The sequence below is a fragment of the Vanellus vanellus genome (assembly GCF_965231255.1).
Source record: "Vanellus vanellus genome assembly, chromosome: 13".
In the NCBI taxonomy this organism is placed as follows: domain Eukaryota; kingdom Metazoa; phylum Chordata; class Aves; order Charadriiformes; family Charadriidae; genus Vanellus; species Vanellus vanellus.
Window position 1 is genome coordinate 14,433,214 of NC_138918.1, and position 27,667 is coordinate 14,460,880.

A 27,667-nucleotide genomic window follows, 5' to 3' on the forward strand; every position below is an offset into this window, starting at 1 on the left:
AAATTCATTAAGGATGTTTGAAAGTCATGACAGCTTAATGTTCATGATGTGTATTGTGTAGGGATCGCTCAATTGAAATAAGTTTGGATTTGCCTGGGGCACATATATGTCCTAAATAATAAACATATGCCTCTAAGGTCATTCTTACACAGTTAAATCCCTTCAGTTTGCAAGTGCAATTTCTAGCTTCTCAATCTCATGTCATTACATAGCATTTTTAGTAACCTACTTATCTAAGATGCTGTTTTGTTGGGGGAGGTTGTCACTGTATTTGAATAGATATAATTGAAAGACTGAGTGGAAGCAAGACATACAAGTCTCTGTAACAAGAGTATCTGAGTCAGGCAGCATGAATGGGAGCTAATAACACTCAAATCCAGCCAAATATCCCATGTAAAAAGCAAATTTAACTGATTTAACACTAATAATTTCAAAGAGAGCTCCCAGGGAGCTTTGGTTTTTATTTTTTTTGTATTAAATAAACCAGAAAAAAAAAAAAAAAGAAAATAGACTAGGGTGTTAAATGAAAATGTGTATACTACGTACAAACTTCTAAAACTATCTGCAGTATCGTGCTCCTATAAAATGTGCTACTTACATTTTTAGATACATGTTATCTACAATTCCATAAAACCATCCTATGATGTTGACAAGAAATTCTCACAGAGGAATATAGTAGCATAAGCTCAAGAAATGGGCCCTTGTGAACTTCATGAGGTTCAACAAGACCAAGTGCAGGGTCCTGCACCTGCGTCAGGGCAACCCCCAGCATCAATACAGGCTGGGGGATGAAGGGATTGAGAATAGCCCTGCCAAGAAGGACTTGGGGGTACTGGTGAATGAAAAGCTGGACATGAGCCAACAATGTGCGCTCGCAGCCCAGAAAGTCAACCACATCCTAGGTTGTATCCAAAGAAGCGTGGCCAGCAGGTCAAGGGACGTGATTCTGCCCCTCTATTCTGCTCTGATGACACCCCAACTGCTGTACCACGTCCAGCTCTGGAGTCCTCAGCAAAGGAAAGACATGGACCTGTTGGAGGGGGTCCAGAAGAGGGCCACAAAAACAGAGGGCCGGAGCACCTCTGCTATGAGGACAGGCTGAGAGAGTTGGGGTTGTTCAGCCTGAAGAAGAGAAAGCTCTGGGAAGACCTTATTGCAGCCTTCCAGTACTTAACGGGTATTTATAAAAAAGACAGGGACACTTTTTAGCAGGGCATGTTACAATAGGCCAAGGGGTAATGGTTTTAAACTAAAAGCAGGTAGATTTTGACTAGATACAAGAAAGAATTTTTTTACTGTGAGGGTGGTGAAACACTGGAACAAGTTACCCAGAGAGGTGGTAGATGCCCCATACCTGGACACATTCAAGGTCAGGTTGGACAGGGCTCTGAGCAACCTGATCTAGTCGAAGAAATCCCTGCTTGTTGCAGAGGGATTGGACTAGATGACCTTTAAAGATCCCTTCTAACCCAAACTATTCTATGATTCTATGATAATGTTAAGCATGGTAGTAGTGTTCAAATATTTATCATTTTATGTTTCATGATCATTAACTCCCTCACTTTTATTGGCAAAAAAATTTCTTAATTGTAAATAGCATTTTTTAACATCACCTTTTTAAACAAGGCATAATCATCCTCATTTTGATATACATTACAGAAGCTATAAATATGCCACTTATCTCAAAAAGTGATACAGTCTATTAAGTGAGTTCTTTGCTACTCTCTAGAAGACTGCATAATTAAGGCTAAAGAGCTGCAGGGTAAAATTTATGTAATACTACTTTCTTGTATCGTGCCCTACATAAGAGAATTTTGAAATATTTTTCAAGATTTAATGCATGAAGTACAACACCCTTTGTGTGTCTTAATGCTAGTGGCTAGAAATGGTCATGAAACTAGTCAGCAAATTGCTATTTATTCTTTCTCATATATAGTTCTAAGGATTGAGAAAATGATCAAAAAACTTGACTATAGCAAATACTGTGTTCCTGTTAATTGTAGCTCAATTTCTTCTCTTAATAAGGAGAATAAGGGTTTGGAGATGAAATAGACTCACACTGTGTAGGTAGCAATCAGTCATACAAGGTTGCTTCTGTTCTGTGAGCGTATAGGTTAAAACAAACTCTTTCTTCCCTTGCCCCCTCCAAAACCCCTAAAATGAGATCACGCCCTGTCCATTCAAATCACAGATGGCAATAACTATTTGACCTTACTGAACATTCCATCTCTAGTTATGCAAAACACAAAAATATTCAGTCAGTAAAGAACTGCTACTCTGGCTACGTTTTCTCTAGTGCTAAGGATTTGAGCTGTGAAATAAGAGCTCTTGAATAACTCTCACCATTTGTTGTCACTCTGGGAAAGGCAAGAATATTATTGAATTTGAAGAAATTACTTTTCTTTTTCCTATTATTATTTTTTAAAAGTAATAATTGTCAAAAACTGTATGACTAGATTTAGCAATGCTGCAGAAAAAAAAGAAATAGACTTTCAAGTACAGGTACAGGAAATCTATGATATGAGAGAGACACTGTATCTCTGTTGACAAGAAATGCAAAGAATTTCAGCAGCAGAATTTATTACTAGCGAATAGTGCAAATATTAAAAACCCATTATGGTTCTATGAGACCAAGAAGAAAAGTGAAAGAGGAAAAGTTCAACCCTCTGGATACTGGAATATGGAAACACAACATTTCTCTGAACTCATGAACTGGTTCATTTGATGTGCCAAGAGCAAACCCCACCAGTGCCCCACAGAGGAAATGCACCACAGTACCCTCCCACAGAGGGTATGGCAATTTGTGTTAGGACATAGTCCCATCCGTCAGGATAGCATTATTTCAGGGCTTTGTAATGACTAAGACTGATGATGTCGAACTTCCTACCAGCCCACTGATCTAGGATAAGCCAGCGGAGATGACAGTAGGTGTGGTAGTGCCTGTTCTGTGCAGGAGGATGAATCATTTGATGCTTGCAATAGTTGCCACAGCTCAGGTTACATCCCGAAACAAGTCAATAGTAAAGCAGTCACAAGCAGACATTCCCCTGCTGAGTTTGCCAGCTTTGGTGCCCACCCCTCCTTCATTAGGTAGCTCTACAATGAACCCTACCCCCTAAACATAATGCTATGCTGATGAGGCTGATTAATTGGGAGTAAAAAATTCTCTACCTCTTATCTCTTTATCTCTGGCCCACCTCATTCCTAGTGCTACATCCTTAACAGTTTAAAATGGATTTTTGTTTCCTGGTGTGATAAGAGATTTTCTCTAGAAAGAATTAAGTAAGAAAAATTAATAGTCCTGTGAGCAGAAGGGCTGATTTCTTATAGATTTACATCTCATGGCAGAATCCCTACTGTCTAATGAACATGTAAATGCCAGTTAAAGCTTTTTCAACAGCTCAAGCATTCCTTACCGGTGTTCTCAAAGTCATTTCTCTGGAGTCTAACAAGAAGCAAATTCATGCCTTAACCTTTCCTGGGAGGAAGAGCGTATGGAGTGGCTGATGTTGTGGAAAGCAGTAGGGTAGCATTATATGACAGTCCCTCAAATCATTCTACCTGTCTTTTCAACACTTTGCAACTTCTCTCTCAATAGTTATAATTGATCAATATTTTCAGAATTATAGAAAACAAGGGCCTGAGATAATATAACCTTGATTTCTCTTAGAGGAACAGGATAAAAAGCAACATACTTCTCTAAGTTTTAACAAAAGCTTATACAGTACCAGTTTTGCCAAAACATCCCAATGAAGACATTGGGAATTAAACTGAAATCAGGAAACAACTGAAACAATGTGAGAATTGTGGAGCGTTATATTTGTAGGTTGAAGAACGGCAATTATTTTACACACAGTTCAAATAAACAGTTTGGATTTGATGAGTGGAATTAAAGGGATAGTAATTTGCTAATATATACTGAACTTTTGTATGAAGATTATGAAGATTCTCTAGCAGACATGAGAACAAAAATTTTACATAGAAATGTTCTTAAAGTAATACTCGACTCCAGCACTTCCAAAAGTGAGGAAATTCAGCCCAAGCTAAAGTTCTTCATATATAGAGCCTACACTTCAGACTAGGTTCATTAAACGCCAGAGCTTTATTCCACAACACAACTAATAATGGTGATACAACTAAATAACAAAGAAATTGCTTCATGTTGAGAGCTGCTTGGAGAACTTTGTTTACACCTGCGTTCATATTTTGAAACATTCACTTTGCTTAAAAAGGTGTTCACATAGAGTTGTTTGGATCAAGAAACAGGGAGGAAACGACATCAGTAAAACATGTATTTTTCAAAAACTACCATCAGTCATCTTCTTTTGAACTTATGCTTCTCGTAGAAATAATAAAATGTTTAAAATTCATCTGTCAGGGAACTGTTGGGATGCAATTTGAGAACACTTCTGTCATTTCCACCACAAAAACTGAAAGCCATAACAAAAAAAACCAAACCTCAGACTTCCCTTTTTCACTCTGCTGAAGTATTTTGAACGCTGTCTTGGCTCTGGCTACTCTTTCTCTCCCACCTGCCATATATGCACATGAATGGCAATGCGCTTGCTAGGGAAAGGGCAGCTGAGCTGAACCTGCTGGGCACAGCACCGGGGAGGAGGAGTGCCACATTTAGCTGGTGGAAATGTTGGTTTCCTGAAGGAAACTGGGTGGCATTTCCATATCCTCATCCCTTTCAGGAAACTCACGAGCCCCTTCAAAACAAATATTGTTTTGCTGGGTGTAAGAAGTTATTCCTTGCAATTTTATTGCTTTGCTTCTTTTTATGAGTTTTGGGTTTTGAGTATCCTTCTCTTATAGTATCTGAGGTAACACCGTGACTGGCTTTGCCTCAGAGAGAACCTCTGTAACAAGCTCCACCTGCAAGATGTGAATGACCACTGCATCATCTCTGCATCCAAACTATCATCTCAACCCTTAAGTCTTATGACAGCCACCTCCACAGAAAGATAAATGCAAAAAGCACTCTTCTAAGTATATTAACCAGTTTTCTGGTGCCTAGCACCAGTTGCAGCCTTATCTCTCTGCGGAGCTACAAACACAGCAGTTGAACCTCTGAAAAACAATGCAAGAGACTTTACAGAGATCTGAATTCATATTACATCACCGATATGTAGAGTACACTCCAGCCTATGTGGTAAAGCTCAGTCCACAGTTCCCTCACCACAGTCCGGTGGGGCTCCAAATGCATCCTTCTCTGTATGCCACACAACGTTTCAGATCCAGAATTCCCAGTTCATTTTTAAAAGCTTGCCAGGACATAACATTTTCAAATGTTAAAAGAGGAAAGTCTTAAAAAGACATAACCCGTGGGATTCACAGTGTTATAACCTCACTTTTAAGAAAAGATTAAGAGGTTGCACTTTCTGGCCTGAAAGCAACATACAATGTGATGGTATTCACACCGTGACGTGGAATGGACACTCCCAGGGGAACCTGTTCTGTAGTAGCTGTGAACGTTATCCTGAATATGTCTGTCTGAGAAATAAGTAGTTCTTCAAAGGTCTCCTCTTGAAAAGGGCAAGGCATTTAAATACCTTGTAGAATTTGGACTGGGGTGATTAAATACTCCTAGAAGCTCTGCCTTTATTCCTGTGAAGCTGGTAACTGAAACTTCAAGATGGTATCTGTAGTCTTTAAATTTTTTTACATCCTAAGCTTGATCTGTTTGACTTCAAATGGCAACACTGGTTATAAATTATTCATGATTCCTAGCTGTCTCTTCAGAGACACCATCTTCAAACTAAGCATCCTCTTCATCTGTATTCTTCCCTTCAGGCCTGTTGCATGCAGGCCTGTGGCCTGTCGTACTCGTGCTCTTGGTATTAAGTATGATTTTAGAATATCATATTATTTGCCATTTTGTATAGTTTCTCTCTCTTTCTCTCTCACTATCTCTGACATCACCTACTTCTTTTTTGACTCTGCTGATGTCATTAATATCCTCCTAGAAAGCTCAAGAGGTTAAATATCCAACCGAACACATTTGCCATCTCCTTCTTTAGTATATAAATAACTGTTCTGTTACAGATAGTTTTTTCCATTTCATTTCCTCACCAATCACACCTTAGACTATTTTGCAACACCTACTTTTGCCAGTGTACGTTTCTGCTGTTACATGTTAGCTGTGGTTGTGAACAAGATTAATTTGCACATTGCTGAAGGTTTGCACCTGGTTTCTGCAAGACAAAATGCTTAAGAAACCAGAAACAATTTGGAATCTGCACACAGAGCCGGCATTGTCCTCAGGCAAACTGACAGCAGGAGAACGAGGATACTGTTTACTTCTCAAACGTTAGTCCACAATAGCCTTTTCTAGAGGCATGTCTCAAATCAGAAAACAAATACATTTGTGATATCTTCATTTGAAATCATTTTAAGTAGTTATAAAAACCCACAAGCGGGATTTCAGAGTATCTTATTTTTAACAGTCATAGGTGTGAACACCGGAGCACTCTTTTCCATGTAATTTGGCAATCTCTTACACCAATATAATGGATTTATCTACTTAAGAGTATTGAACTAAATGTCTCTGAAATTAGTCCAAATTTCTCATTGGAAAAATTCAGGTTTTATAGGTAAATGGCTTGCCCAGATGTTATCGGTTTAAAGCATGGTTCTAGTAAATTTTAGATGTTTACAAAACGTTGCCAATAAAAAAGTTACTCTCAAATAAGTGAGCCTAAATACAGATCCAGATTCTCATGAAAATCATTCTATGTCTTTGTGTGTAGCACTTATGATATTTTAAAAGCTTTTAATAAGTCATATATCTATGACTGTGTGTAATACAGTCATGGATGTAATATATTACTTATTTACGTAGTATACGTGACCTCACGTCATGTATATTACATAAATAGATGATATTTTATTAAGCTCAGTTCATGACAAAGTAACTCTAGAGCTCGAAATCCTAGCAGTCAACACCTGTCTTGAGGCAGACACATACTTTCCTGAAACATGCACCTGAAGAGGAATAACCTGCTCCAATATAGCCATTTGCATGTATGGCAGGAGAAAAGTACAGCTCCTGTGGGAGAGAATGTACTTGTGTGAGACAGCATGCACTGCTCAGAAAGCAGGTAGGCAACAGATTCACGGAGAGAGAGAGAGGGCTGTTCTTCCCAGGCCTCAAACATACCATGCAAGATAAAGAAAAATGTTTTGTTCTTTTGAGGAATGTAGACTTCTGTAACAGCCAAACACAGCATACTTTTCAGGATTCCTATATTTCAGATTAGAAAACTGATTTATTTTGAGTCACACTCACTCTTTTAGGTCAAAAGGTGCTCTTTCAACTAGTCCAAACTGGGTTTACTCTGCTATGGAGGACTTTTACAAGCCAAAATTCTGGTTAGGACCTGTGAAATCATAGAATGGTTTAGGTTGGAAAGGACCTTGAAGATCATCAAGTTCCAACCCCCCGCCATAGGCAGGGACACCTCCCACTAGACCAGGTTGCCCAAGGCCACGTCCAGCCTGGCCTGGAACAACTCCAGGCATGGGGCCTCAACAACCTCTCTGGGCAACCTGTGCCAGTGCCTCACCACCCTCAAAGTGAAAAACTTCTTCCTAATGTTTAATCTGAACCTGCCCTCTTCCAGTTTAAAGCCATTCCCCCTCGTCCTATCACTACATGCCCGAGTAAAACGTCCTTCCCCAGCTCTCCTGTAGGCCCCCTTTAGGTACTGGAAGGCCGCAATAAGATCTCCCCAGAGCCTTCTCTTCTCCAGGCTGAACAGCCCCCACTCTTTCAGCCTCTCCTCATAGGAGAGGTGCTCCAGCCCTCGGATCATCCTCACGGCTCTCCTCTGGACACGCTCCAGCAGGTCCATGTCCTTCTTATGTTGCGGACTCCAGAGCTGGACGCAGTACTCCAGGTGGGGTCTCACGAGAGTGGAACAGAGGGGCAGAATCACCTCCTTTGACCTGCTGGCCACACTTCTCATGCAACCCAGGATATGGTTGGCCTTCTGGGCTGCGATCGCACACTGCTGGCTCGTGTTGAGCTTCTCGTCAATCAGCACCCCTGGGTCCTTCTCCCCAGGGCTGCTCTCCAGCCATTCCCCGCCCAGCCTGTATTTGTGCTTGGGATTGCCCCAACCCAGATGTAGGACCTTGCACTTGGCCTTGGTGAACTGCATGAGGTTGGCTTGGGCCCACCTCTCCAGCCTGTCCAGGTGCCTCTGGATGGCATCCCTCCCCTCCAGTGTGTCTAACTCGCCAAACAGCTTCTTATCATCGGCAAACTTGCTGAGGGTGCACTCAACCCCACTGTCCATGTCGCCGACAAAGATGTTGAACAGTACAGGCCCCAGTACCGACTCCTGAGGAACGCCACTCTTCACTGCTCTCCACTTGGACATTGAACTGTTGACCGCAACTCTTTGAGTGTGACTGTCCAGCCAATTCTTTATCCACCGAGTGGTCCATTTGTCAAATCCATGCCTCTTCAATTTAGAGACCAGGATATAAGCTTAAATACATTGCAGACATGCATAAATTGGCAAAATAGAATGTATGTTCTCCAGAATGACCAAACTCTGAGCATGGACTAAGCATGGGTTATTTTAATCCCTGGTTTTATTTGAGAGTGTTAAATGCAACTGAACTGAACTTATTCGTAGAAGTTAAATGCAACCGTCTCAGCTTCAATTCTAGGCAGCCACATAGTAACTATTAGAGTAAAACAACAAGTACACTTCTTTCCACCTTTAAAAAGACCCTAACACAATCTACACAGACCCATGACCATTGTCACTGTGAAACATCTGGTGGAGGGACTCAAAACTGAAATAGCTTTATAAAGTTACAGGCAAAGGTGGGAAGCTTCCTTGTACTTGACAGTCTAAGAAACCAGTACTTCTGCTAGGCAACTGTTTCTAAGGGTCATTCTACCAATGTCCATGTTTCAAAAAAAGGAATCATTCCATTTGCAAACAGTAACATAGCACTAGATGTGAGTAGAAAAGAAAAATTACCTAGCCCACAAAGGAGTAGTACTGACGCTGGGAACCCTGACAATAGCTGCATTTGGCTGCAGGTTCAGCTAAGTATCATACAACATTAGCCAGAAGCACAGGGCTTGCTTTCCCAGTATACAAAAGGACCACACATTGCAACCGTACGTTGCTACATACGGACAGTGAGATTACCATGCTAATGACTATTATAATTAAAAAAAAAATAGACGAATACTAAACCGTCACAAATAGTTACAAAAGGCCTATTATTTTTCTCCCTTCTTCCTTTCAACCTTACGTACGATACACATACACAGACATGTTCAAGACTAATTCAAACAACAACTCCTCCTGGTATAACCAACCAGATGAATACTAAGATACGCACTGGAATTCCTACACAAGTACTAGTAACTCTTAAACAAGAAGTTGGCGTTGGAACTCAGTTTAACAAGGTGTGTGAACATCCTGTCTTCCTACCCGTGTGTGTGGATAAACAACAGGTTTCTAAAGAACTTAATATGTCAACAAGTAGAAGTGGAAAGCTGATTAGGAGGATTCCCTGCAGATTTCTGCAAGCTTTTCAACATTGAAAGCCTTTATGATAAACCCATGATTTTTTAAGCAACAGAATTATTTTTTGCTAGGTCATTTCAAGTCAATATTCAACAGAGGCAAATAATGCAAGTCTAAAATGCACTTATGTATTGCTGCCAGCTGTGTCCATCATTGATAAAAGAAACAGAAAATTGTGGATTGTCTATCTCAATGGCATAATCACTACCTGGTTTATGCACTTACTTACGTTTTAATTAACTACTAAATGAATGATTTGTACATAGTGGTATCCTGTAAGAATCAGGAGTATCAGGAAGTTCAGTATTGCCGTAATCATTCAAAGAACTGATATCATTCAGTGGTTAGCCAGATTCTAAATATGGACAAGTTTTTCAGTGGAAGGTGCCAGGATCCAATCCTAGATGACAATGAAATAATCTAACTCTCATGCACCTGTCACCTTTAATATCCTTATTTTTTGTAAGCCCCAGTGTATAAGGGTTTTCATGCTTTTCCAAAATCCTGTTTTCTGAATTTTCTTAATAGGTGTCACCTTGTTTCCATGTTGTGTAAAAAAAACTTTTTCAAAGCATACCGCCTGCTTTTTTCCTGGCAACCCAGAAAGATAACAAGACATGAACATGACAAAACAGAAGGAAGTGTGTTTTTTCCTTTGTATTTTAAGAAAAAAATGTTTGGAAAAACGCAGAAACTTTCAGACCAATCCTTATAGCACTGATTACAGGCTCTGATTTTAAATAGGAATATTTGTGAGTTTATTTTATTTTGTTTCTTTTCATGACCATTTCTACATTGGTACTTTTCAGTATCACCAGAAACAGAATAATAATAAACTTTTTCAAGTTTTCTTCTGTGTGAGAAGCCAAATAAAAATTATCATATAATAATCATAAATATAAACCATAAATATTATGCAATGACATAAAATATGAAATTTTTCTTTTTCAACTACTCCCATTAAATATTTCCACATAAGTTTAGAGCATAATCTGCCAGATGTTGTTGAAGCACACAGTGTGCACATGTTCCAAAGAACCTCCACGGGAGTAAAGATGGGTTGAGAGAAGAGAAATAGCTGTCCTACAGCTCTACAGCTGTTCAGTGAGAGAGCTTGGCCTAAACTTGAGATATTTTGCCTGTTGCTTCAGTGTCCTAATCAATAATCCACACTGCTTCTTTGAGTTATTTTTACTTTTATTTACTTTTTACTACAGTATCTTTGTTGGGTTCTTGTGCTCAAAGTGATCTCCTTTTATTACTGAGCTGCCCTAGCTCTCTGAAGCCCATGATATTTGGTAGCTGATCACACTGAGCTCTAAAGAAAGTTGGGTTTGATCAGTACTACTTTTGCTCCTTGATGTTTTGCCTTCCAGGGTTTCATACCCGGGTGAGTTTTAGTCTTTTCTCAGTTACTTAGATTGGTTTCCTGGGGGTTTAAAACTAAATATTCGCTGATGAAATCTTCTAAAATATTTAAAGGGAGCCAAAAATAAACGGAATTGAAGTCCTGAAAAAAAAAAAGAGTGCTGGAAGTCGAGCAATAAAGCATGTTGTATTCCTCCCAGCATCCCTCGGGCTCTTTGTTTATGGTACTGTCTTTCCAGTAATCTCCCTGTGCATTCAGCGGAAGTGAGATGCTGGTGTTCGAGTGGTACTTTCTTGTATAAATATTTCTTCTGCTGGGAGGTTCACGCAGAATGAATCTGTGAAATCTGTAGCTCCCCTGCAGAACATTGCCTCCATGCAGTTATGCCTTCTCTCCTCTGGAGAGGAAGTAGAAGAAAACATCAACTTTTATTGCAGCCTCAGGTTATGTAATACTGTCTCTTGGCTCTGAAAATAACTGGAAACATCAAGATCAAAGATTAAATGTACTGTATCCTCAAATTCCTCTTCTCTCAGAATGAACGCCTTCAGAGGAATTCCAGAATGACCTTTGCCATGCAAGACAATTCATAAAGATGTAAAAGCAGAAGCACTAAAAGTGATGTTTTATGAACTGAGTTAGTCCTGTGCAGTCATTTCGGCAACCAAGACATGTACAAAGCTTGTTAAACAATGCTAATTTCAAGAGAGTTTTCTAACACGTCTGTAAGTCTGTTGTTATTTGGACCAAAAATACTAAATACTTTCTTTTCTTCTATTGTGACATTCAGCAAATAGGCCCGTATTTAATTTTCAACCACTTCTGAAGTGTTGGGAAGCCAGATGGCACGTGGGTCTCTTGTGCAGCCAGTACGGGAGTAGTTCTTGTCCACAGACTCATCCATTGACCACAAATAGAGCCCTCATGTCTCATACCAGATCAGCTGAGATGATACCACGAAGGGAATCGGTCCACCTAAGATCTCACTCCCCTTGGGAACTGTCTGTCCCTCTTGATTGACCATTTGCTTTTAACTTTGTTATTTCAGGTACTTAACGTTAGCAGTTTTTAACCTAGGCCTCAAAGTGCCGCATTTAACTTCATTCCCAGTTTTACATCTTACATGTCTCTTATTACCCCCGGAGTTGCCCACACTCCCTTTGCACAGAAACTATGCACCGTTGTCTAGGAAGTCCAAATATGTAGACCCACGATACAGTATAAATGTATCTTTACCATGTGCTTTACCACTTCCGTAAAGCAAAACCAGTCACCATGTTGTGCTTTTTTCTCTTGATGCAAAACGCTGAAAATGTCAACATGATAAAATTTACATAGCTTTGACAATTCTTATTTCATGCCGTTTCATAATCCTGATAGTGTCTTTCATCTGAGGTACCAGAGATGCGGTGTACTTCATGCTTTGAAGTACGGAAACAAACCAGTTATTTCCAGTTCTCCCTGTATGTAAGAGCATGTAACTTGGATGTTGCCAGGAAGTGGGTATCCCATCTGGATACCTTGAAATGAATGAAATACAATAAAACATATTTCTTATTTGCTCACAGTGGTGATTTCACCATATCGCAAACCCTTTATTAGTATAATGATAATACGTGAAATATTCAAAATTAATCAAGTCATTGCTTTACACATGCATAGAGCCCTTATCTATAGATGCGTAATTTTTTTGAAGCAGACAGCTTTTCCTTCGGTATTCAGATAACAACCAGACATCCAAAAGAGCCAAGGACACAGGCTGCCTGAGTGTGTCAGGCACAGCTAGATTTCTAACAGAACAGCACCCCAACTGGTTGTGCTGCCTGGAAATTGTGGTTTTCCACTTTCTCACATTGCTTGAAATTTCTGTCATCCTCACATTTTCTCATCTCTTTGTTCCAATTTTCTATCACAGTAAGTCAAACGGGTTATTTAAAAACCTAAGCACTCCTAACCATTCAGAGATGAGATGCTGAGCTTTCATCCTGGGATGATGCTTCCTAGGCAGGAGGGGAGCGGGAAAGGGAGCAGAAGGTTCTATAATTTGCAGATTATTTACACACTGGAGCATAATGGTTCACTCACAGCAGTTGCAACCTATTACATCGTGCTGCTGCCACATCTGAACACTAATCCTGCACACTAAAAATCCTCCTGTGTTTGCTAATGCCAGTGTAGTAGCTTAGCTGCCTCCAAAAACAAACAAAAAAGATCAGTTGTTTGTAATTATGCCCCCAAACAGGAAAAAAAATATCTTATGTAAATATAAAGGGTCAGTAATGTTCATTTTCCCTTTGAACTTTCAGTATTCACAGAAGGAACCTTAGAAACAAACACACCTGAGCTTACCTTACCTCAATGCATTTCCACATACTGACATTTTTCAGCAGGAAAAAACTCTTAGGGTGAATCTTGTCTCTGTGAATTCCAAGAGAAGGTGGGAACAACAGTAATAGATTTTAATTACTGTCTAGTGTCATTACATTCTTTCCTCCTATAATTAGAAACTAATGAGAAGTGGAACACATTCTGTCAAATGAGCTGAGAAAACAGCACTTCAAGTGGAATGAGTGGCCAAGGACCAAATAAAATCAAGAACTGTCGGGCAGAAAGTCATGTCATACATAAAGAAATTTCGTTTGCTTGGATGGCTGTAATGATTCATCTTATTTTGCAGGAGTTTCATCAGCTGGGGTTGTCATTTCACACAAACATAAACTAATTCCAGTTCTCTTCTCCCTGCTCCCGCAGGAAATCAAGGTATTTGATGCCAGGCACATTCACACACAGACATGCACATTACTCTTCAAAAACAGGAGGGGGAGAAAAAAGAAAATTTCCTCCCATCCCCTGCCCTCCCGCCCTGCTGGGCAATGTAGTTAGCATTCATCCTTTGGAATGTAAATTGAAAACCAGGCTTGCAGCTATCTGAATCCCAGAGATAATCTTATATAAATGGACTATAGTGCAAGCTTTGTCAAAGTCTTAATATTGTTTTACCTTATTACATAATCAAGCTATAGTCACGGCTTAGAAATGGATATTTAGAATTGGGGTGAAACCACTTAGTACAGCTGCTGTGCTGTATCAGCAATGACCACGAATTGCCCCATTATTTATGTAATACTCAGACAGAGCGAGTGCCAACAGTCAGGTAGAGAATAGCAACGCTTCCAAGGGTTTGAGTATGTTGCAAGCAAACATCTACAATGCCATGGCAGATTTTCCGTCTTTCTTTGCCCTAAAGGCTAAACAGTCACTGTATTTTATTTCACATCATGACTTCCCTGTGACACAATAGTGGTATTTTGCTGCTAAACCTCAGAGGGAAGAGACTGTTGAGCATTTTTGAAAAGGAAGAGACTTAATTATTTTTTGAAACTGTCTGGCCCTTATGCAGTCTAAAAATGAGTCAATGAAAGAACAAAAAACTGTGAAGGACAGAAACAACGAAAGGAGCATTTAGCAAGGGATGAGATAATGAGAAGGTCTCATGGTCAGATATCCAGGGGACAGTGCTCTTTCTGATTCTGCCTTTTCCCCAGACTTTTCATTTCTAGCTGTGGACACCAATAAATCTCATAAATATCAGCTTATGATCAGCACTGTGATCAAATTTCTGCCCTATCTTTATGAAAATTCACTCATGTGCCCAGTGATCAAATACCCCAGTCGAAATTATTTTCCTGTGATATATGTAAAAACATATTGCACTGGAGGAGCTAATATCATCTCTTCGTGTGACAAATGACCGACTTTAGAAGTACTGTTTCTGTAGTACTGAACTAGACAGACTTAAGAACTTTCTGATCTGTTGGAAGAAGAAAAAAACTTCAAAAATAGCTCACTTTGGGTTTTATACAAGAGAATAATTTGAACAGGTTAAATCTGAATCCTCATAGCAAATTGCATGTTTAGAAAAAATATGTTTTCCTCATACTACCGTAACAGTGCAAGACATCTCACTGAACCGCATTTTCAGGCTGACTCAGTACCCTCACCAAGACAATAAATGGCAGCAGAATTCCAAATATAGACCCTGTCAAGGCAGGAAAAGGGACAGGGACAAAAGCCAAATGAAGATGCATCAGGACAAATACAGCAATCTTAAACTATTTGCATGATTTTTCATCCCAGATTAGCGCTGCACTGTACAACGCAGTCGACACTCTGACACTGGCCTGGTTTGGGAGAGAGAGATCTGAGTCCGGTCTCCCATTCTCCCATTCTCCTGTCTTTCACACAGTATCACAGTATCACAGTATGCTAGGGATTGGAAGGGACCTCAAAAGATCATCTAGTCCAATCCCCCTGTCGGAGCAGGAACACCTAGATGAGGTTGCACAGCAAGGCGTCCAGGCGAGTTTTGAATGTCTCCAGAGAAGGAGACTCCACAACCTCCCTGGGCAGCCTGTTCCAGTGCTCTGTCACCCTCACTGAGAAGAAGTTTCTTCTCAAATTTAAGTGGAACCTCTTGTGTTCCAGCTTGAATCCATTACCCCTTGTCCTATCACTGGTCGCCACTGAGAAGAGCCTGGCTCCATCCTCATGACATTCCCCCTTTATATATTTATAAACGCTAATAAGATCACCCCTCAGTCTCCTCTTCTCCAAACTAAAGAGACCCAGCTCCCTCAGTCTTTCCTCATAAGGGAGATGCTCCACTCCCTTAATCATCTTAGTTGCCCTACGCTGGACTCTCTCCAGCAGCTCTCTGTCCTTCTTGAACTGAGGGGCCCAGAACTGGACACAATATTCCAGATGCGGTCTCACCAGGGCAGAGTAGAGGGGAAGGAGGACCTCTCTCGATCTGCTAACCACCCCCCTTCTAATACAGCCCAGGATGCCATTGGCCTTCTTGGCCACAAGGGCACAGTGCTGGCTCATGGTCATCCTGCTGTCCACCAGGACCCCCAGGACCCTTTCCTCTACACTGCTCTCTAACAGGTAGCTCCCCATCCTATACTGGAACCTGGGGTTGTTTCTGCCCGGATGTAGGACCCTACACTTTCCCTTGTTGTATTTCATTAAGTTATTCCCTGCCCAAATCTCCAGCCTGTCCAAGTCTCTCTGGATGGCAGCACAGCCCTCTGGCGTGTCAGCCACTCCTCCTAGCTTAGTGGCATCAGCATCCCTGTCTTTCCTGGGAGCAGTAAACTGCATCCAGCCACTGCTGAGCAGATCATACACCAGAGCTCTGGTACCATCACCTGTTTTGAAATGAAAGAGAAAATGCTTTGTCCATGTTTTACCTTTTTTTATTATTTATTTTATTTCTCCACTTGTAACAATTTTTGGGTAACCCTGCTGCCCTCCAGTGTGCCAGAAGCAGATGACGGACACACAATGTGAAGGAAATCGGTTGTTTTACAGGCAATGCCCCACAAGCTTAGCAATTACTTGTTATTACAGAATATCTGCACAAAAATGGCACGAAGCCTCACTCTTTTTTAAAGAAGGAGGACACATTTAGGATCTTTTTGGTCCCATTTGCTACTATTTTTATAGTCAGTATTGATCCAGTAGGTTGGTATGTGAAGAGCTAGAGAGAATTACAAGTTCATCTGGGATTCAGTAGGAATGTAAGGCACTGAACTAACACACAGCAAGATGCAATAATACCAGCTCTAGAAAAATAACAGATGTTATTTTCACATGTTCTAGAAATCTGAATATTGCAGATTTAGCCAATAAACCCTTTGGGTCTGGGTTCATCTTGTTTAAGTGTGGGTGCACCATGAAGCAAACTGGTCAGTGATTAAAGCCTTTCAGTTCTCTTAAAATATTTTAGACTTTTTAAACTTTTTTTTTTTTCAAATTCATTGAGTCTTGTTTTTTGAAATATGATTAATTCAGAGAGTTTACTTAGAATACTGACAACAACGATCTTACAACAAAGCTCCTACCTTAAAGGAGGTTTTTATAGTAATCATATGTTACTGTTTTAATGGTATTTCCATGTACCATGACTAAAAACAAGAAAACACATCTTTTCCATTAAACTACTATTTACCTGTTCATTCTTTAAAAAAAAATAAAAATAAAAATCAAACAGTGCTAGCTGTGATCTCTGCCTAACAGAAAGTGAGACTGTTGGCCATGTTAACAGTAAAAGAGAGAGAGAACAAGGATGTATCTATTAGTTATTTATGAGGAAAAGAAGACAAATTCTGCTGCCACAGTTGTTCTTCATTAACAATTTATGCAGTTTATACTCATTACTTGTAGCACAAAGGTGATGTTACTTCAGTAATATTTCTATCCTACAAGAGTCGGTTTCGTTCTTTACAAGTGCTCCTCTATTAACTGAGCCACAGAAGTCAGTTATGCCATTTCAGTGTTTGTATAAACACTCAATGAGGAGAATAATTAGAAATTTTTAAGATTTGGTTTTCCACTGGCAGACTTGCAATCGTTTCTCCTTCCTATTCTGAGGTGACAGTGCCCTCCTGTGGCACGATTTTTTTTTATTTGCTTTTTTCCTATGTATACTACATCCAGAAAGATGAACTAGATAGGGTTTCCCATGTATAAACAAATCATTCATTTATGTACTTGTTTATATGAGTTAATTTGGAGAAAATATTCCACTTCTATCTGTATTTTCATATGGTTCTCAAAACAAATCTTTTAAAAGTTCTTGCCCTTTTCTGTGTGGTTTCTGTGTAAAATTAGGAGAGAAAAACCCATTGGAAATCTGGACAGCTGGTGTATGCCTGGGTCTGTATGAACCACATGGCTGCTATTGGCCGCGCTACCAAAACTGTGCCTATTAGTTACCATATGAACAGTGACCTACATTAATCCTAGTTGCTACTCATTTGATCGGTCTTTAAAGAACAAATGACGGCCTGAAATTTTGGGAGAGTTTACTATTACTGTTTTCCTATCTGTTCTTTTTCTTGGCAGTTTCACAAATCCACGTAGTAGAGGAAAACTTCAAGTTTTAAAAAGATATAATAAAGATACTTGGTAGCTTTTTTCTGCCAATTATTGAGTCATCATCAATATTCTCCTACATAATTTATTTTCTCCAGAGATTTTTACATTTTAGGCATAAAAAGCACAAGATTATAAATACTATCAAAATTACTAAAACACACATTGATTTTCATACTACTAAACACTGGCAAAAATATTTAAGGTAACCAAATACTCAAGGAAAAATCCAGGAATCGGGCACATCCAGTTACTGGGGGAGAAGAGCTCCACAATGAAGCTCCCTGACCGCATGGAGTCAGTACGTGCTGGGTACATTCAGCACACTGGAATTCTGGAGATTTTAGGTCGTGGACTGTATAATGGAACAAATAAAGTTTGAGAAGAACAGGGCCACCTCTACTGTCCATCTGTTCTTGCTGTGCCCTTCAGAGTGGTACGTAGTTGTGTGAGAAACAGAGCCAGCACGGGGCTAGTTAGAATAAAGTCTTCTTATAAACTCTCAAAAAACGTATGTCTGTGGAACCATGTCTATGCACACGTTGGTTACTTTCCAAAACTTTTAACTTAGCCGTGAAAGATTTTCAGAGAAATGCCAACATGTAAAAAGGCCATTCACTCTATATATTTAACAGCAGTGAAACACCGAATTTTCTCCACTCCAAAACCATCTATGGGAATGAACTGAAGTGACACACACAAATAACTTGACCAGGTGGCCAACATATAATTTTTTAAGCTCTTCTGCAGTTCTTTAAATAATTTAAATCTAGCGGCGTTTTAAACAACAGAAAACAATCTTATAATAGTAAATGTGAGAGAATCTCTGCTATAAGCGTTACTACCTGAACTATAATTAAGACACCAATTTCCTGTGATATTAGAAAGCTGTTCTTTTCCGTAGCATTTGTACTAGCTTCCAAATCACTTCTGAGTACAAATTAGAGGCTTGTTTTCCCAGTACCTTACACTTTGCACAGTCACTTAAACATGCATAAAGAGAGTACTAATGGGTATAATTTCCCAGTCACTTTGCACAGGTATAAATGATTCCACAACTAGGAAGCAATGAAGGATCACACCCACTGTGCTGATTAAATCAGTTAAGTGCAGTGTACTTTCCCCCTGGCTATGCTTCCTGGCACGACTAATTCCTTCTATTGAACCTTTGGGATTTAGGCCAGGACGTACGCACAGATGGTTCCCCAAATCAGGAATTCACTTCCCCTACTGTCTAAGAGAGCCTGAATCCTGATATTCAAATGACTATATCACACAAGTATATGGTAGGAGGAGCTTCCCACAATTTCCAAGGTTCACATAGACTGCTTTGAGTCTATGTAAATTAGGATGGCACCGGACTGTTAGAAATAATACCTTTTGTAAGGGCTTACTAAGGTCATGATCACTGGATACTGATGGTATGCATCTCCTTTTCAAAGTACGTCCTACTCTAGAAGTGGTTTGAGGCCCCTGCACTTTCTCTGTGCGCAGCAGGGATTATTGCCACAAAGAGAAATCTTCGACTTCCCATTCATATTAGCAGTACGAAGATGCTGTGGCTCAAGTCAGAACGGTGCCCCGCGCCTTGTGATCTTCCTAACATAATTGTGAGGAATATTCATTCATTCATGTAGAAAACACGATATGAGTATATATATGTGAGGATAAACATGACCTCGATAGCGTTTTCCCAAAGGACTGGGTTCTGGTTCACATACATGACACTGAAGAAACTGATTAACTGGTTATCATATCTTCAGATGAAGAAGACTGTATCTGTCTATCTATAGAAACATAGATGAACACAGAGGAATAGGAGAAATACATTCGTTCACAGAGAGAGACAGAGAGAGAGAGAGAGAGAGATAAGGACAATTTATTATGCTTTTCGGTGTAATAAGATTCTTTTTTTCCAGGGAAATTTTGTATTGCTTTAAAAATTGAAAGTTATCTAGGAATTATTCTCTAGACGTGTAATTGTTATATATACCTTAGAATGGGTGGAAGGACTGTAAGGTCTCTGGTGAAGGGCTAAGTAATCCAAAAATCTTCTAACTAGGGTGCCAAAAGTTGAGTACTTAAGTGTGTTGTCTTGCAAAGATACTGCCAGATTGCATTATCATTCATTTCTAGAAAAATCCAAAAGTATATTAGCCCTCCAAACAACAATCTGGCAGTCTGCGAAGCTCTCCTGATGCAGTAGACAATACTGGATAAGCAAAAGCCAGAGCTCAGGGAAAGAGGATGAAGTAATAATGAAAAGATTATCAATTTGCCAAGTGAGGGCTAATGAATGAAACTGTGTTAAGGATAAAGCCTGGACATTCTTTCCTAAAAATAATGCCTTAGTTTGACAGTTTCACACAGGCATCACACCAGGAGTGAAAAATCACCTCATACACAGAGATAATCTGAAAATAACAGAGAATATTTAAACTGGTCCCAGCTGAAGAGCAGAGAAGTCCATGAACAGGGTCAGAAAAAACAAATGTGGATAAAAACAAGGCTGGGGCAAGATTCCATCATGAAAGGTGTGATTAAGGCCAAGTACTGTCAAGCCCATGAGTCCATCTTCCGCAGAGGACTTAATACATTTTATATTTTGGATGTATATATTATGACAACTGTTATTAGGTCCTAAATTGCACGTCTTTGGTCTTGCATTAATTTGTATGCTCAGAGTACCTTTCTTATTCAAAATCTCAGAAGACCTGCTGTTATATCATTCCAACACCGCCTACATAAACTTACATGCTTCTCTGGAGCATCCCACCACTCAGTCCTCTTTTCCTTAATGCTTTATTTACAATTGTTCACATTACTTCAAGGCTAGAAGAGACAGTCAATAAATTACAAAATAATTAGCTTGCCTTGCCATTTCGTAACTTATATTTATTATTCTCACTCTTACCCTGAAAAAAAAATCATCAGTACATCCCACTTCCCAGAATCCCAACCAAGAAAGGTAGGAAATAAACAAACCCCCTCTCTGTGGTATAAACATTATTCCTTCCTTTAGTAAGATTCTCTGAAATAGTGGAATTTACTCCACAACGCAACAGTGTCTGCAGCACCAGCAGGCTTTCGGATTAGAAAGCAACATGCTATTTAAAAGAATTTATGCATCCTTGAGTGATTCTTCAGACTGGTCTACTCCAGACTGCCTGGCAAGTTATGGTTGACGCTGAAGTTTTTACTTCCTTTGACGTAACTTCACCATTAGTAGAAACCGTAAAGTCCGTCTAAGGAATATATGGTCTCTTATTTCCTTGAGCTTTCACTAAAATGTTTCCAATTCTATAAAGCACAAGCAATAAGATCTGCCAGAATAATCCTGTGGACTTTGTCTATAAATATCAGGAGCTGATATGGTGTTCCCTATGGATAACATTCTGGAGTGTTTTGGATTTTTTTTACACATATATCCATTAGGAAAGGAAGTCTTTGCATAAAGGAAGGTGCAATAACATTGGTGAGGGTTGAACAAAATCTAGAACAATTACGTCACTTTTTAACTTCTTGGAACACGTTAGCAGAGATGTGCTATTTCTAAACATATTTGGTTAAGAAGTCCAGTATCAAAAAAAACCAAAACCAGATGGAATTGTATTCAATTAGATATAAAACTCTTCCAAAACACTTCCACCTGGAGCATCTCCAGTTTGTGTAGCAAACGCGCTGTGTAGCTGTTGCTCTATGGAAATAGATTGTCCTCTGAAGTGCATCTTCGAGACGACAGAGAATTCAAAGTAATGTTTTATTGCTGCTGAATGGACTGAGGCCTTTTACAAGTTAGTTAGCATTTTAAAAGCTCTTACGCATTACGTTTCGAACAAAAAAATGCTTTTATTTAAAAAAAATGCATAAAATTGTATGAAGAACAGTCCTTGTGTTAAGGGAAAAATCTAAACAGGCCTCCACGGAGACTAAATGATCACCACCAAGCTTTCTAGAAAAACACAATAAAACAATGTATATGGAAATGGTCTATAAAATGGAAGGACTGAGGCTACTCTCTCTACATACACATACATCCATATGTTATCCACACCACCACTTAGCTTGGTTCGCATACACTGTTACCGAACAAGGACAATGCACGAAGTCTGCAGCACGCCCTGGTCTAGGTCATCTGGATTTATTTGTTTTCTCAGCACAGGTGCTGAGTTTTGGATATGACTAATACCTGTAAGAAAGCGCTGGCTTGTGTACTAGGAGGGCGAGAACTACCAAAACAGTTGGGCTAAAAGACCTGTCCAAGTACAGGATAAAAAATCTGGAGAAAGCAGTTACCCAGGATCTGATCCATCTGTTCAGCTACTCCAAAAGAGTCTAGAGCAGTTGCAGCTTCAGAAAAAGAAGCAATAACAGAAAAAAAAATATCTGATTTTTTAATGTCAATTCTGAGCTAACCTTTTGCACCTCTTTATGTTTGCATCTATGTTCAGGTTTATATTTCACCCCTTTCTTTTGATAATTTTTTGTCTCGTTAAAGTAATACAATGACACTGAGCAGGAAAACAGCCTTCCTAAAACTGTTCGCATGGAAGTAATATAGCTATTGCTTAAAGTAATCTCTACCATAGTACAGCAAGAAAGAAAAAACCAAACCATTTTGAAATACTAGTGCTATTGATAGCATATAGAAGGTGAATGACAAAAGTTAATTCCCAAAATTGACAAAATAATCACTTCTCAGGAAATTAGTACATGATCCAGAGAGATGAAGAATGAGTCACACTGCAATTTTATGGCTTCGGTTTCAAAGTGTTCCTGATCAGTGGTATTTTTTTTGGTTTGGGGGTTTTTTGGTATATGAAGGATATATGTATATTAATGCAAACTTATCTGTGAATTAAGGGGATAATCAGACTGCAGTTACTAAAATCGGTTGCTCATATTCAGCCATAGCTCCTTGTAAACCATACAGACATAATTTGTTTTTTAAGTCTTTGGTTTAATTATAACATAATATAATTAAATTAAAACCAGTTCATCCCTGGGATATCGGCATTCACATTGAAAAAAATTATATAACAAAGAAACACCGGCTGAAAAATGATCTCTGAAGTTTCTTCTGCAATCAGGTTCAAAGGGATTATTCTGGGGGAAATTAAAATTTTAATTATGCCTGAAAACAGAGAACTCAATGTTAACTAAAGGTACTCATCTAAGCAGAATACATATTAGCCACAGAGCATCTTTGATAACGGTGGAAAAGTATTTTACTCTAAATTTGCAAATCCTGTTCTGTTTCAGTTTGAGACTTCTCTGGACTGCATTTCACTGAATTGCAATGAAGTCTTTTGTGGCCTGGGGTTCTGTAGTTCTTTTGCAATCAAGATTTCCCAGGAGTGCTGTAATCTGAAGTAAAGATGAGAACTAGGGTGGGTTTTTTTAGTTTAGAAAAAAAAGCGCATCAAAACCCGAAGCTTTGCTGTATCCTTATGGAATTTACTTAATAGTTTGAGAGGGGAAAAAACCTGGAAAAAGAATCACAAAACTACTGAATGGGAATGACGTGTTATGCACACCAGAGTAACATATAGCTTGGCTTTTTTGGGCGCTTAGGAGATGTGGGTTCAAAACCTTTTAGAGAAGATAATACAACAGAAGATCTGCAGGCAAATAAAAAATTAATTATTGACACAGCCTGGCCCTGAAGAATAGTTGAGAACATGAATAATTCAGAAATACTTCTGAAAGCATGCATTATTGGAGAACAGAGCTGAGAGCATGCTAACAGGGACAGCATGGTGACTGGAGGTTTGCTGGACCACCGCCACTCACTCCCCTGCGGTAAGCAGACCATACCAGACATTTGCAAGTTAGGAGGAATGACGTGGTAAGAAAGAAGCCTGCTGTGCTGTGCACGGGAGGTTAGCCTGGAAATCGTAAAGTACAAGTTACCTAAGTGAACCTGCGAGACTGTTTGCTTTCATAGTGTGGAAAATCCACCAGTTCTATAGCAGTGCTGATGAAGAGGTATGCGTGTATTTGCCATCACTATATCTGGTGAATCAGTGAAATGCATATACCCTAGACACAGAATAGGAAAACCCTGGCTATTATATAAAATTTCTATGGTGGGTTTTTAAAACGTTATTCTATCTCAGTATGTTTTTATTTTGCAGGAGACTATGTAGTCATGTCTGTTTACTTTAACCTGAGCAGGAGAATGGGTTATTTCACTATTCAGACGTACATTCCCTGCACGCTTATTGTTGTGTTGTCCTGGGTCTCTTTTTGGATTAATAAGGATGCAGTTCCAGCCAGAACATCACTGGGTGAGTTGTTTTTTCTTCCTGCTTTTATTCAAGCATTACGATGTTTAACTGACACCTCTGCAGATCACCACTTTGAATATCTACGGGGAGAGACTATTTCACACGAGCTTTCCTTGTTTAGAGGGAGGTAGTTATTTCCAAGGAATAACACAGCCTAAGCCATATCTGCAGCTCTTCCTTTTTACTATGTAAGATCCTAGCTCTAAGTATTGTAGATTGCCTACAATGAAAACTTTTGCACCTTTTCCGAGGACAGCAGTATACTTTATAAACATGAAGAGGATGGGGAACACTGCTAGATTAGAGGCAGGGACACACTAGTTTTATTTGCTCTACTTCCATATCATGGTGACCAGCAATACAAGTGAAATAAATACCAAGAAGGAATCAATCTTTCCGGCTGGCTGTGTGCCGCAGCTGTAAAAAGGGGAGAACGCAGTACCCTGACTTCTACTTTACGGACCAACAATCAAATATAGCTTTCAGGCCACTAAATTAACTGAATTTCATGGTATCTAAAATCCCACACGTGAAAATGTGACACGCAACTAATCAGAATTAGGAATTTCTATACATTTAGCAACTGTTCCACAAATAAACTAAAAGAGAGACCAAATTAACCCTGCTTGTGCAAAGCAGCTGTAGCTGTAAGCATTCGCAAAGTAGAAACACTCAACTGTAGAAAGTTAAACCCATTTTCTACTTCTGCGTTAAATCCACACAAGTGAGAATCATTTTAGTTTTTCCTTCTGCGTTTTCATTTTGTCACAGAACTACAGCACAGAGCACTGGAGCGCAAAACGAGGGACAGCATTTTCGTTCCACAACTCCCTTGAAACGAACACAGGAGTAGAGGACCAGGGGCTCCCATGATAAAGTTTTAAGCATTTTATTGCCTTTTTTACAGCCTCTCTGTAAAGAGGTTATAAAATCTGCTTTAAAGTATAAAATTAATAAAGGCATTTAGCTGTTATTTTAAATTTTAGTTAGATATACAAAACAGACCCACCCCTCTGTTAAGAACTAGTCTATTTGGACCACTGAGGAGGTAAAATCAGTGGTATGAAATTTGCCATATAAAATGTAACTGTTCTGATGCATTTTTAATGATCTTCACATCATAGTACAGGGAATAATGTTCTGAAAGAAAAAAGGATGTTGAGGCACGTTACAGTACTCCTCAGTTATAGACTCCAGTCACTATGAAGGCCAGAAGAAATACTACCCTGGCACCAAGAGAAATCTGACCTCACGGTGTTACAATATAAGGAGCCCTGAGAGACTCTCCCTTCCCGATTTATTTGCAAGAAATCACTTAAATAACAAGCAGCAGATAATTTGCGTGGAGCTAGCATCTTTTGCATACAACTTGGAATGCATTTAGGCAAGAGAAAGGAAACTGGTTTATTTCTTTGTGTAGCCCACATAAAAATCTACATACATTTTGTCCTGAAGTTCCTGCTGGATTACATGCTGTCTTAAGCATTTTCATTAATTTCTAACCCATAGAATGGCTGCAAGTGCATCTCTGACACTGGTATGATCACTGTGCAACTGAAAATAAGCAAAACTTATCCCAACTGCACAGAGTTTGAGACTGGTCACGATGTTACTTTGAAGAATGGAGTCAAGTGATTTTCATTCTCTCCACCATGATTTTCTCACTCTCATGCAAGTTGTCTTCTCTTTAGCTCTATGTAAGCGTTTGAACACACAAATCCTAAAACTAAATTTCTCTATTAAAAATAAAGGCCCCCTAGAAGTAAACTACAAAACTGAAAAACTAAATTAAATTTCTTAGAATCAGAATCCATCTAACCAAAGTATTCTGCAGAGCAGCACTGGCAGTGACCATGCAAAAAGGTTTCACACCCCGTGTTAATCCTCGAAGCTCTCACTTGAATCCACATTTCACTCCTGGGACGTGCTGCTTAATATCTTTGCTATATGTTTGAACTCCAGGCATACTTCGAAACCAGTCCGAGAGAGATAACTGGCAACATCAGAAATATTATTACTTCATGTAACAAACTGTTTTTTCTATCTGTCTACCAGGTATTACAACTGTCCTGACAATGACCACCCTAAGTACAATTGCTCGTAAATCTCTTCCCAAAGTCTCCTATGTAACAGCAATGGATCTTTTTGTGTCAGTCTGCTTTATTTTTGTTTTCTCTGCACTGGTGGAATATGGAACTTTGCACTACTTTGTCAGCAACAGAAAGCCAAGCAAGGATAAAGATAAAAAGAAGAAAAATCCAGTATGTATCTTTTTACCAGCAAGGTCTAAAATTCAATTCGGTTTTCTGAGAGAGCATTTAAATCCCACTTTATGCCTGTCCTTTCTTTTCAGACTGCTATTACATATATACTCTTCCTTTGTATTAATAGGAATCCAAACATTGACCTTGAGAATTAAAAGCTCATATATTACGGTTGCCTGGATGCCAGAGAAACTAATTTCTTAGAATAAGGATCCTTTTAACCAAAGTGTCATGCAAATCAAAACTATCACCAAAACCATTATTTATTTTATAGATAGAGCTCTGCTGTGACCTTTATGGAAGAACTGTCAGTTTCTCTGTTTTAGCTTCAGCAATATTTTCTGCCATTAACTTATGTCTGTATTATTGACATGACATTTTCTCTTATTATCTGGACTACAGTTAAACTTTTATATTCAAACTACGGAGTGTGCTTTTTCTAATTCCCCCTTAAGCATCTGTTTCCTTTTTATTGTTTGCTTATCTTCTTTTTGTTGTATTTCTTACCTCCTTTATCTACTTCTCTCCCTTAGAAAGTGATTTGGCGAGCAGTTTACAATGTTACTTATCAATGAATGCTACACAATAATATAAAAAAATGTCTATAATAGCCACAATTAAAAAATCCTGGACATCCCTACAGTAGGAGTTTGGGGGTTTTGCCCAGACAACAACAAGAAGTTTGTTGCTTATTTTGTCCAGGACAGGTTTCTCCTTGCCTTTTGCAACTGAGCTGAAAAGTGTGTTGTCTAGAACCTCTGAGGTGAAAAGAATTAGTGTGAAATCCTAGAGGGAAAAGTAGCCTAATCGTCTACAGAAAACCCCAAATATGCCTGCGAAAAATGTGAAGAACAAGTGTTTTACATGAATAGAGAGCATTTTCAAGTCCATTTCAGGCTTCTAGGAAACAATGAAGGCACTTGGATTTGCTCTGCTAAATTCTTCAAGAACTTTTGAAGATAGTATCTTTTAGTTATATCACACAGCACAAAAATAATATAGAAAAAATAGCAATTAAAGAACCTTTTATTATTACACACTATAGCTATAATTTCAATTTTAAAAGCTGTTGAGAAGTAGTCTCTAAAAAAAAAAAAATCTATATATATATATATGTACTTTGTGCTGGCCAAACAGCCAGAAAAACAGCGGAAAAATTGCCACCTAACTTTAAGTATGCTAAAGTTGGATTTGATCATAGGCCTCTCTTTTGGTCAACAGAAAGGCGCTTCCGGAGGGTGATGC

At 39.1% G+C, this 27,667-nt stretch overlaps 1 protein-coding gene across 5 annotated transcripts in view; it reads left to right on the forward strand.

Annotated features, from left to right (window-relative positions):
• Nucleotides 1-27,667, forward strand: part of GABRG2 (gamma-aminobutyric acid type A receptor subunit gamma2) — a gene marked incomplete at both ends in the record, with an annotated part of 71,872 nt that overhangs the window by 41,730 nt on the left and 2,475 nt on the right. For 2 of the 5 annotated variants that reach the window (XM_082489770.1, XM_082489773.1), the window contains 2 exons: nucleotides 24,006-24,158; nucleotides 26,214-26,419. In XM_082489770.1, coding sequence (XP_082345896.1) covers nucleotides 24,006-24,158; nucleotides 26,214-26,419 — 359 coding nt within the window. Of the gene's footprint in view, nucleotides 1-23,987; nucleotides 24,159-26,213; nucleotides 26,420-27,667 lie in introns of all 5 variants that reach the window. The other 3 variants (XM_082489772.1, XM_082489774.1, XM_082489771.1) reach the window with 2 other exon arrangements.